Source organism: Lytechinus variegatus, chromosome 1, assembly GCF_018143015.1.
Source record: "Lytechinus variegatus isolate NC3 chromosome 1, Lvar_3.0, whole genome shotgun sequence".
NCBI lineage: Eukaryota > Metazoa > Echinodermata > Echinoidea > Temnopleuroida > Toxopneustidae > Lytechinus > Lytechinus variegatus.
The window spans coordinates 72,843,680-72,855,395 of NC_054740.1; the positions used below are offsets into that span (position 1 = coordinate 72,843,680).

Below are 11,716 nucleotides of genomic sequence, written 5' to 3' on the forward strand. Positions count from 1 at the left end.
ATACAAGATATGACAAACAAAACACATGAAAGACTTTAATTTTCATTCATTAATATTTGTCATAACTTTTACTTATGTTTTTCTCCAGCTAAATTCCTTTTAATTTCTTCAATAGTCTTATGTTTTTAGGTTATTAATTACGCAAAAAGAATTCAAAGTTAGTTTTAGCTTAATATCAACAGAGTTTACCACAAGTTTATGCTCTATACTAAAAAAAAAGATAGAGAAGAGGTCTAAGGTAACAGCCCCCACAAGTTATTGCAATCACTCTGCAAAACATTTTTTTTTATGTTTGCTGAGACTTCATTGCTGTTTTTTTTTTAAACCTTGGCACCTAGCACATATTTTGACTTTTTAATTCTATTAGAACTGTAAAAATCAGGTACATGGTTTCAGAAATTATAAAATAATATATTTCTGTGATGCGCACCCCAAATAAAAATATTTTTACCTGTGGTTTTTTTTATTTATTAAAGGTAAAGTCCACCCCAGAAAAATGTTTATTTGAATAGAGAAAAATCAAAGAAGCACAACACTGAAAATTTCATCAACATCGGATGTAAAGTAAGAAAGTTATGGTATTTCAAAGTTTTGATAAATTTTCACAAAACATTTATATGCACAACACTCTGTAATATGGAAAATCTTGACTCCCAAATTTGCATGTTCATGTATGCATAATTAATCAGATATATATTTTACAGTAAAAACAAATAAAATATGACAAATTTGATTCCTCCAATGCCATCTATAACATGTTGACTTAATTTAAAAGAGCTAAACAAACTTGCTGAAAATAATAAAGCAAATGGGAAACATTAGAATTTCATGAAAATCTTTACATATATTTGCATATACATGTACAAGTAATAAGTTATTCATAAATAAATAGTCAAACAATATAGCGCAAAGCTGACATTGTTGAAGTTAAGTGATAAGCTACATTTGCACCAAGATTTGGGAACTTTGACAATAAACTGCCAAAGTGGTCAGGTTTGATGTTATATTTCTTAAGCTATGAATCTGAATGCCGTTTTGTAACATTTTTTCCAATTGGAAGAATGGGCTACATATACTATATACAAAACTTGATTAAAAAGACCCCACTAGAAAACATTAGTGAATTGACTTTTGCAATTCACTTTTATATTGCCTGCCTGAAAAAGATATAAGAAAGATACAAATAGTGCAAAACAGAAACAGCGCAGCCAGACTTATCATGCGTGCTAAAAGGTAAAGATCCCATTACGCCCTTGTTGTCGCACTTGCATTGGTTGCCTGTACAGAAGAGGATTGTTTTCAAGATAATAGCGATATGTCATAAAACATTAGTTAGTAAGTCCCAATTGTACCTATATAATCTGATTGTTGAATATGTCCCACAAAGGAATCTCTGTTCTTCTAGCCAGAATTTATTAACTGTACCAACATCTAAAACATGTTCGTTTGATGATTGTGCCTTTCAGTTAGCAGCACCTGTACTGTGGAATAAACTGCCTAATAATCTGAGGGCCATCACATGTACTTCCACCTTTCTCAAATCTTAAAAAAAATAGTTGTTCTCATGTTAGATTATTGGTTTAGAATACGTGTTGCAATGTTTTGTTAATCTTTAATTTAGTATTTATGTACTTTATTCTTTTAGTATATACCTGAATTACCTCCCTTGTAAAGCACATAGAGATTCTGTAGAATATTATGTGCTATATAAGCATCTACTATTATTATTATTATTATCATTAGTGAACCTGCACACAATAATAATTGACACTATTTTTAGTACTTCTTAAACTTCACACAAATATGAGTAAAAGAGAATGTTTTGAAATATACATTATATTGGCCTATATACAAATTACATAAAAAGAGTATGTATCCATATATAAAATGCAATATCAAGTAATAAATTAAGTAATGAAATACATCTTTTGAATAATCACAACAAAATCATGCATGCTTCTATTCTGGAAAAGGAATGGGGTTGGAATATAAAGTGGAGTGCATACTGAGTACTGTGGTTATAAAATCATAATACTTGTATTATATATAAATATCTGGCTCCAGACATAAACTGTGTCATTAAAACCAATTCAGTGATACATAAAGATAAAATACCTTGAATACATACTATTAGACTTAATTGAATACCATTTTCATTTTAATAATGGCTACATGTAAGTAACAAAATACCACTTAGAACTGCTCCGAACACTGTATGGATGATTTTTATTCCATTCCGTAGGATCTTCTCAAGAAGGCCGTACGAAGCTGGTGTTCGCAGCTTGAGTACATGGTCCATGCTTTTTTAAAAATCATAGAAAACCCCCTCTTTGTAAGGCAGACTCCACACAATTGTCATAAGAACCATGCAAGATTTTGTAGGATTGAGAGACAATTCTAGAAGACTTAAAACTATTACGATGATCATAAGAATGGCTTAAGTTGTTTGTCAAGGGCTCTTAATAGAGCAGTTGTAAGAGCGCCTCATGAACAGAGGTTTATACGTTCAAACATGAAAAAACAACACCAGTTTGCATCTTGGTCTTTCATCTTCAAGCTGCTGATCATGTACATAACAAATGCAATAGGTGTGAAAACCTCTCAATCAGATGATCGCACAGCCCTTTAATAGACAAATGCCACATGAGCATACTTTACAGTCCAAGTGAATCACTACCATTGGATCAAGTGACCAGAAGAGGCATGCCTGGTCCACCTTATCAAGTCTGCATTGGCTGAACAAAATTACTTGTGACTTTGGGGACAATTAGACATCAATTACCTAATGGTGTGTCCTTCCCACAAGCTCCATGCACGCCAACACTCTGAAGGTTTCTCAAAGCGAAAGCAAGATGATGTGTTCCACACTGGTCATCGAGAGGTAAATCCAGAAGAAAATAATTGATGCTTCAAGATTGATCACAAGTTGGTCTGTGGTAGAAAATAGTTGTTGTTTGACTTTGGTTCATCCCCTAAGAACACTTCCTCAAATCCAAGATTGTCCATGGCTTGCATGTCCATACTATCTTCCTGCAATACAAAAACAGTAAAGGCCTTGTATCATCAAAATGGTATGTTCAATTGGCCACGGATTGACCACTACTATGGTGAAAGCGTTTTTGTATTGCTCATTACTGTAAAAATTATCCCCCTAATCAATGCTACTACTGTTTACAGCAGATTGGTTTAAATCTAATCTACTTTTTTAAAAATACGGAAACCACTTCATAATGTATTCTTGATCAAACAAGCTGTAAGGATTCATCAAACACATAGGACATCCCATTGGAAGTCTGTGAAAACGAAATCAGTCTCAAATATATTGATATATATATAATAGACAACATCCCAAGGGGACATTTCTTGAAGGATCTTATCAGATATTGCCATCAAAAGCTGTCATAAGCTATCAAAATCCTTGCATCTGATTGGCTGACAGCCGATTTCTTTGTTAATTTGTGAAAGACTGCCCTGAAGTACAACTGAAAAGTCAAAAAATTTTCTTGCCCAGATGATTCCATTTGAACTTACATGAGGAAGTTCTATATGCGTTGCCATGGCATCCAATGCCAGGCTGTTCCTCCATGAGCTAATGCGGTCGTTCCGATTACTCTGTGAGAAATCTAATATTTCCTTCTTCATCTCTTTCTTTTGTTTCCTAATGGCACGTTGCCTGAGTTGGTAGCAATGGAAGAGCAAAACTGGAACACAAAATGAAAAATATTATACTCAGTCATGGCATCATTACAAGCACACACATTTAAAGATACTAAATTATAATCTTTAAAATATTACATCACCATTTTAAAAGTTATTCTCTCTACTACGATTTGAAACCTTTTCTCTTTTCACTATACACTATTCAAGCCTTTTCAAGTGCCAAATTTTACCATGCTTCTATTGACAAAAACTAAGGGGTATGATGTATAAAGAAACTCTTCATAAAATTTTGAAATTACACAAAATTATTGCTTATATTCTGCTCTAAATATGATACTTTAGATGTATCTAGGCCAGGGAAAGATTTACAAGTAACTCTGACAAGAACTCAAAGATCTCAAGCAGTAGGTAAAACTAAGCCAATACTCACAGAAAATGAACAATACTGCAGCCCCTCCTACTGCAATGCCAAACCATTGTAGGATGGACAGTTGGTCTGGTCCAGCTGTGGTCAGAGGAGGTTGGGTGGGAGGATCCACTGGAGGTGATGGGGTAGGAACAATGTGAGTTGAACTGAGGGACTGAGTTGTGGTAAATGCAGCACTTGATGATGGTAAAACTTCATTTACTGAGTTGGAAGATGGTGATGCCATGTAAGATGATGGAAAGGAAGATGGGAACAGTGACTGTGATGGTGATGGCGATAGAGGTGATGATGAAGGTGATAACGATGAGACTGGAAAAGTTGTTGACATGGGAACAGATGGTGGCATCGATACTGATGGAGTTGACTTTATAAATGTTGTACCCAATAAAGAGGATGGTGAAGACGAGGATTCCATAGAGGATGGTGACAAATATTCCAGTACAGATGATGTCAGAAGCACCCCTTCCGTTGAAATCACAGTTTGCGATGCTATCGGACTCACCAAACTTTGTGATAATGAGGATGTCCGTGACATAGGAGTTACTGGTGTAGACATTATTGTTGGATTTAACATTGTGGAAACAAGACCAGAGGTTATTTCAGTATACATTGTGACATCACTAGTCCATATTTGAGATATTCCAGATGGAGTAGGAGATGGGTATACGGCTGTAGAGGGTGTCATATTGAAAGAAGATTCCACCAAGGATGATGGTTGTGATGACGGTGTAGGTGTTGTTATAGATGTAGATGGAATGAACATTTCTATGGTGGAATTAGTAATGAATATAGTGGTGTACTCAAACTCCATAGATGTAGTCACGTTGTTGCTGTCCGTCTGCGTAATACTAGCCAGCAGCATCAAGAGATCTGTGAATGAATACAAAAAAAATCACTCAGTATAAATAATGTTTAACATAGAAACTCCAAAGTAAAGTGAACACCAAGAAGAAGTACATGTAAGTGGTAAAAGACTGACTTTCAAAACACACTGTACTGTGACATTCACAAAATTCTGTGACATCTAGAATTAAGTAATCCCCGATTTTCAATGCTGTGTATTAAAAACACACAAAAAAATTAATAGAATAATGAATTAATAGCATTTTAAAGAAACTTGATCTCTCATAAGAAAAATTTCAACAAAGAATTGTCTTTTTAGAAAATAGAAAACTAGACTTAATAATCTATTTGTAAAAATATGTTAAGAATGAATGGATTCATTTAGATCTACAGAAATTCATCCTTATTTGTGAAATAGAACACTAGAACATTGTACTTTCACCTTTTTTGCACATGTAAAGTAGCACATTCCAAACATTTAGTGAATAATTTGGGACTTACCTTGCATCAAAGCCATAATTGAACATTGAAAATACATCAAGTATTCATACCCTATGCAATACCATACATTGAATGTATGGTATGGCAAAGAATCTTGACAACATATTTAAGCAAAAGGGATATGATTCAATTTTGCAGCTGAACGCTGTCTTCCCTGCATTGCAGATAGGTATCATATTACCTGAAACGGAATGTACAGGAATTTTAAAAGAAACTTACAAATACAGAACCCTTGCACCCTTTGGCATCTGAAAACACTGCCAGACGTTTTCCTAGGGAACAATGTCCATGCAAGCAATGCCATCTTGAGCCGACTCAATGCAACGCTTCTTCATCTCAGAAGAGAACACAGTGCTTTTGTTGGATGAACATCTGGAAACGATAAAGATTGGTGACATTACTTGCAGGTAAGGATTTGAATGGTGGTGAATGATAACTGACCACACATTAACATATTCTCCAACGATTTTGATATGATACTTGAAGGTCAAAAATTCGATAAAGCAACAAGAATTGGAAATTTTGGAATGTGAAATAGATCTTATAGCATTTTAATTAGCTTAACATGCAGAGATGTACAACATGGGCAGTATACAGTTTGAAAACCGATCATTCGCACTGTTTCACTTTAAGTTTGGTATGGCCATGTGTCTTGAACTCGTCCGATTTGTGTCTCTGAAATCTAAGCGTACCCATTGATCAGCATAAAAATGGTCGTAATTTCAAATATATTTCCTGTACATCCATACAAAAGCATGCTTTTTCTGAAAGGAATTTTCATGATTCCAAAATTGACATTAGAAATGAGAAAGGGTGAACAACTCAAATATGAGTGAAAATGTTTGACTTTTTAGGACCCCAACTATACTTCAATTCAAACATCCATGGATATTATTTTTCTTTTCCCCTACCATTAGTTACTTGTCACCATACTTGGATTGCTCATGAAATTTCTTTTCAGATGATATACTGTATATTTTAAATTCGTTCATTTCATAAAGGTTATTTTGATATATGCAAATTTATGTAAATTTCAAAATGTTATTTTTTGGAAAAAATTTTACTTGAAATTCCACACAAATCATATTCAATAAATTATTCTACAATGTGTATACAGGCATTTTGTTCTACTGTAACTGTAGTATGTACCTTGTGAAACGAGACCAAAACCAAAGGTTATGCATGTTTAATAGTTTACAAAATCACAATCCCATAGAGTCACATGTAATGCGTACTGCTTTAACCACCTCTCATTACCCTTGTTTTTATTCTTTACATCGAGTGCAGAGTCGCAAAAGTGTGCACATATATGCCTATAGTATAATATGAACCCTAATACAGCTAATGCCAAGCTTAACATTTTTTACGTACTTATAAATAATTTTTAGTATTTAAACAATTATTTATAATTACGTAATAAATTTTGATATTTAAAAAAATAATTTTTATCTATAATAATTTTTAATATCGTTTTTCAAAACGGCATCGCTAGCAGGAAGTACGTCATACATAAGCAGTTCAAGGGTCAACGCTATATTGTATTTTCGTTGTTTACATGTGGATCGAGGGGTCTACGCAGCATCAGTTAGGTAAGAAACCTTCATTTTTTTTACATTTTTATTTAACATTTTTTAAAACCTTCCTACGCATTTAGGCGTAGGCACTCATTCAATGAACAAGGTTATGATATAACCTTGTTCTCAGTTATATCTCCATGTGTGGCAAAATAAGGGTGGCAATGTTTGGCTTATTTTCTCTTTTTCTTTGGGGCAAATGCTTGATTTTTTTACACTGAAAGTTTCCATTACACCTATTATTCATACAACTTGACTCTTATTTAAATTTGATTCTTTAAATTATTTTTTTCTTAATTAAAAATAGAGATCAAAAAATGAAAATTTTCTTGCCATATTACTTTCCACCAATAGAGGGCGTACAAAAAATATGCCCAAAATTCAAGTTTTTGAGCGCTCTGGTGAATACAAAAATTATTCCCAAGTTACTAATGAAAAATAAATTGCAACTGTATGGAAATTAGTAATTTTGGTCACAAAAGTGATATTTTAATGACTTTTTAAAGTGTGTGCTCTGTACAACATTGGCATACCATAGTCCTACCTGTAGATTCCCCACAGGCAGGGTGGTAGCAGTGAACAAGTGGGCGTAGGCACTCTAGGCGACACCGCAATACTTACCCGTGTTAAGAAACTGAGACTCCACTCACGCGCATTTGGGCAGCCCTAGCTTGGAACTAAGCTTTCTTTCCGTAAAAAATCTTTATTGTTATGATTCAATAAATGTTAATGAATATATAATTACTCTTAAATCGGTACTCACCGGTTCTTTTCTTGAATTTTCTGCCAAATTCCCACGCTTCTGGCTTCAATTCTGCGATGGATTCTGTTGCCATAGACAGCTACACATGCAACTCTATTTATAAATGGAGCGCCCCTTACGAGAGTTGTTAATGCCGCGGAAAAATTGTTAGGCATTTTGGCCTGTGGTCAAGGCGTTCTTTTGTTCTATTTTTTTTATAGGTATGAGATCGAAATCACAGCGACTATTCACACTGTTCCATAATGATTCCGAAAGGAGGTGCAGCACCCCCCACCCACATGGGCGCAAATCCCAGGGGGACACTTCCCCCTAACCCAAAATAGTAGGGGCACATTATCAAATGTCCCCCTACTATATGATGGAAAGAAATAGGCCTACATCATTTAAATCGAAGTAAAACATGTATTTTGGACGAGACGACCTTCTTTTGGGGGTGATAAACCTTCCTTTTTTTTTTTTGTTAGTTTGTTTTTGTTTTTTTTTTTGCCTGTTTTCCAGCCCCTGGTCCCCTACCTTAGATTTCCACCCTTGCCTCCCACTACTCTTGATATTGTTTGCGAATCTGTTTTGTAAATTAAAGGGGAATTTCACCCTGATAAAAAGATGATGAAAATATGAGAAAAATCATTTCAAAATATCGATGAAGGTGTTATTTGACAAAAAATGGAGTTGATAGAATTTAGAATGCTTGATTTATTGTGACGTCTATAACGAGCAGTTGCTCTATCCTAAATATAAAATGCCCAAATTTCCCATTTTTAATGGTCCGTAACGACCCACTTTTTTCTTTTTGATAACAAGTATGAATTGATATAGGCCTACTAAAATGTACCATAAAAATCATTATCATGTATTTCTTGACATTTCATTTACTTTTTTACCATAATAATAGCTGCTTGCAAAGGCCTACGCCGTCACAAAAAAAACCCGGGGGGGGGGGGGGCACTTACATTGACGAGTGGATACCATGCGCGACCAAAAAAAAACGTAAAAAGGATAGGGCACGTTACCTACGTAACGTGATAAGGGTGTCAAAAACACAAAAATAACGAAAAAAGGGTATCTATTAATTCGCTAGGAAAACCGTCGTGTTTAGGGTCTAATTTGCGGGGATGATAAAACAAAATCAAAATGTTTTATAAAGGATGTCCTTTTTGCTCCAACACTTCGTGTTTAGAGTCCGATTTGCGCGAGGTGTAGAAGGTGGGGTCGTACTAAACCAAATAAGGTAAAGCCGACGACCGATCGAAGGACCCGTAACAATAAAACATTCCTGTACTTGTTTAGGGGTTCATTTCAGGGAATATTTGCCAAGAGTATCGTTTTGTTTCCAATACTTGTTAAGGGTAGGGTTTCACACGCCAATACTTGTTAAGGGGTGCATTTTCAGAATATGGAAATTACGTGTTTAGGGTGCTTTTTGAGACCCCATGGTCGCGCATGGTATCCACTCCTGAATGGAAATGTCCCCCCCCCGGGCAAAAAAAAATCTTACCTTTGAAAAAGATTGGTGGGGGATGGATTTTCCTCGAACGCATACCAATTTTTTTTCTGCTATTTTCATAATAAACTTTAAATGAATTCAACTTTGCACTACTTAATTTTTTCAAAGACAACATAACAAAATTACATCTCGTCATCATCATCATCACCACTATCATTAGCATCACCATCATCATCACCACAACCATCATCATCACCAAGATAATTTTCATCATCGTCATTGCCATCATCATCTTTTTTTTTCTTTATTTTTTCCCCATCCCTTCTTTTTTTTTCTTCCAATATTCCTCCTTTTTTTTAGAGCGGCACACCGTCATGCTCCCTCACTGATTATCCGCCTCTATATGCTTGGTGTTGTATAAATTGGCGGATACCTGAATGAAATACTGAAGAGAAAATAAGGAAAGGGAAAAAGTAAGAAGAAAAAGAAGATGAGGAGAAGAAAAAAAGAAAGCCAAACAAATGAAACAAAACAATGTCAAAATTTCGTAATAAAGTCTTCTACGTCAGTTTAATAATGTTTTCATTGAAATGAGAACATAAAAAAATGAAACAAGTAAGATGGGCTATACATCGTAGCAAAGAAATAGAGGGAAGCTCCGAGACAATAAAAAGGGTGAGAAAAAGAAAAGACTTTGAAATACTCACAACACGAGCATAATAAAAAAATATGGAATAAGCAAGGACAAGTAGCTGAGGGACACCCCCCCCCCCCCTCTCTCTCTAGTTATTTATGTATCAAACTCGCATACACAAGAATTTCTTACTAATCAAAATATTGCGAGCAAAAAGCACGAGCTGACATTTTTTTAAATATTCAAAACTGATAGAGAGACACATTTTAAACAATTCATGAATCATAATAATTATACAACCAGCTTACCAATCGAATCATTCGATTGCGACAAATGATCTGAGAATTAATGCTTTTAGGAATTCATTAAATTAAAGCAAAGTATCTCAACATTAAAATAATTAAGGCGGGCGCAAGGTATCAGCTAATACACCGATAATTTTTTTTGGACATTTGAGGTATTTTCGGTAATCATGAAAAAGATTAATATTTCATGAAAGCTCAAATCCCGAAGAGCGGAATATTTTTATTAATTGACTTTTAAAAAAAATGTTCTAAGCTCCATTTAATATTTGATTATAAGTCGATGCATTAAAAGCTGAAAAAATAAAGTATTTTGTGTTCCTCTATCATAATTGTCTTTCTCTTTAACCCTGGTTCTTTTTTTCTGGGGGGAAGCATTTTGGTTAAAAAAAGAGAGAAAAAAGATAATTGCTGGCTTGTGGACGCCCGTGTGGACGGTGGTAGGGACACCCCCCCCCCCTCCGTAGTTACGCCAATATGGGACCAAATGATCCTAAATGTCCGAGGCGAAACTTGTGCAATCAAACGTTATTTCTGAATAAATTAAAGCTTGCGCTGTTCAACTTCAATCTCTTTCAGCTAAATTTGCGATGAACGCTGCGTTATGAAATATATAATTATCAACATCTGGCGAAAAGAATAACCGACCGATCACCTGACGAGAACGTGTATACGTGATCTGCATATCAGGTCCGATCGAGAGTCAGAAGTGAAGGACAACTGCCAAGAAAATCAGGAAAAAGTCGTCAAAATGTAAGTTCCCCTTCATTTCTTTCAATTTTTTTTTACTTAATGAAGCATAAATGTATCATTAAAGCAAAATTTCAACAAAAGCCTCAAATTTAGCTAGTACTTTTGTTGAAATTACAATAAATTTAGATCCACATAAATCTCTAACCCAATTTTAGCACTGATGTCGCCTATGAGGTCCATACATGTAATGTTTGGACCTCATTGGTACTAGGAGTGGGCGTAGGAAGGTGCAGAAATTAATAAACATATTTCGCGTGATCCTGTTATTGTTAAGTGTTATGTCAGATGGATTTCCTAGCTTGCCTAGGGAAATCCATTCCATCTTTGTTTACTACGTTCTCTTACATGTCTATGAAGGCCTGTTCAAGACGTCAATGATGAAGAAGTATATGACAGGATTTTAAAAAGTTATCATCATTGCGTCCTCAAGACTGGTTGGAGCCATGGCGAGTATAAACTGAATTGACTTGAATTGAGCCCGCTTGAGCTCCGCTACCGAAAACCGAGCACACGTTTGTCAATATATGGGCCTGTGCTGTAGTACGGTACTAGTACCGTACTACTAACTGTTAGGCCTTAGGCCTATCTCCATAAAATGCATTCTAAACAGATTGGCAAAAAGCAAAAAAGAAAAACAAGGCGATATAGGCATAAACTCACATCATCACATGTCTCGTCTAAGAGCCTGCTCATTTTTCAAATATCCTCTGGTTTTTAAAACAACGAAATATTATCAGTGATCAGTGCAGTGCGTGTCACTAACTTGTCACTGTGTCAGCGATTGTGATCAGGAAATATGGGCGGGGTCAGATCGA

General features: G+C 35.1%; 1 protein-coding gene across 1 annotated transcript; it reads right to left on the reverse strand.

The window, feature by feature from the left end:
• Window positions 1-1,253: 1,253 nt before the first annotated feature.
• On the reverse strand, window positions 1,254-11,695 carry LOC121422201 (uncharacterized protein PB18E9.04c-like). The gene is made up of 5 exons (XM_041617104.1): window positions 11,562-11,695; window positions 5,651-5,803; window positions 4,091-4,957; window positions 3,532-3,701; window positions 1,254-3,030 (listed from the first exon to the last, which is right to left on the reverse strand). The coding sequence occupies exons 2-5, from the start codon at window positions 5,733-5,735 to the stop codon at window positions 2,920-2,922; spliced, it is 1,233 nt and encodes a 410-aa protein (XP_041473038.1). The 5' UTR covers window positions 5,736-5,803; window positions 11,562-11,695; the 3' UTR covers window positions 1,254-2,919.
• Between the last annotated feature and the right edge of the window lie 21 nt (window positions 11,696-11,716).

Coding starts and splice junctions, on each gene's coding strand:
- LOC121422201 (XM_041617104.1), bottom strand. CDS start 5,735: ATGGCATTGCTTGCATGGACATTGTTCCCTAGGAAAACGTCTGGCAGT. Junction 4,958..5,650: donor GGTGCAAGGGTTCTGTATTT/GTAAGTTTCTTT, acceptor ATTCATTCACAG/ATCTCTTGATGCTGCTGGCT. Junction 3,702..4,090: donor TGCAGTATTGTTCATTTTCT/GTGAGTATTGGC, acceptor TTTGTGTTCCAG/TTTTGCTCTTCCATTGCTAC.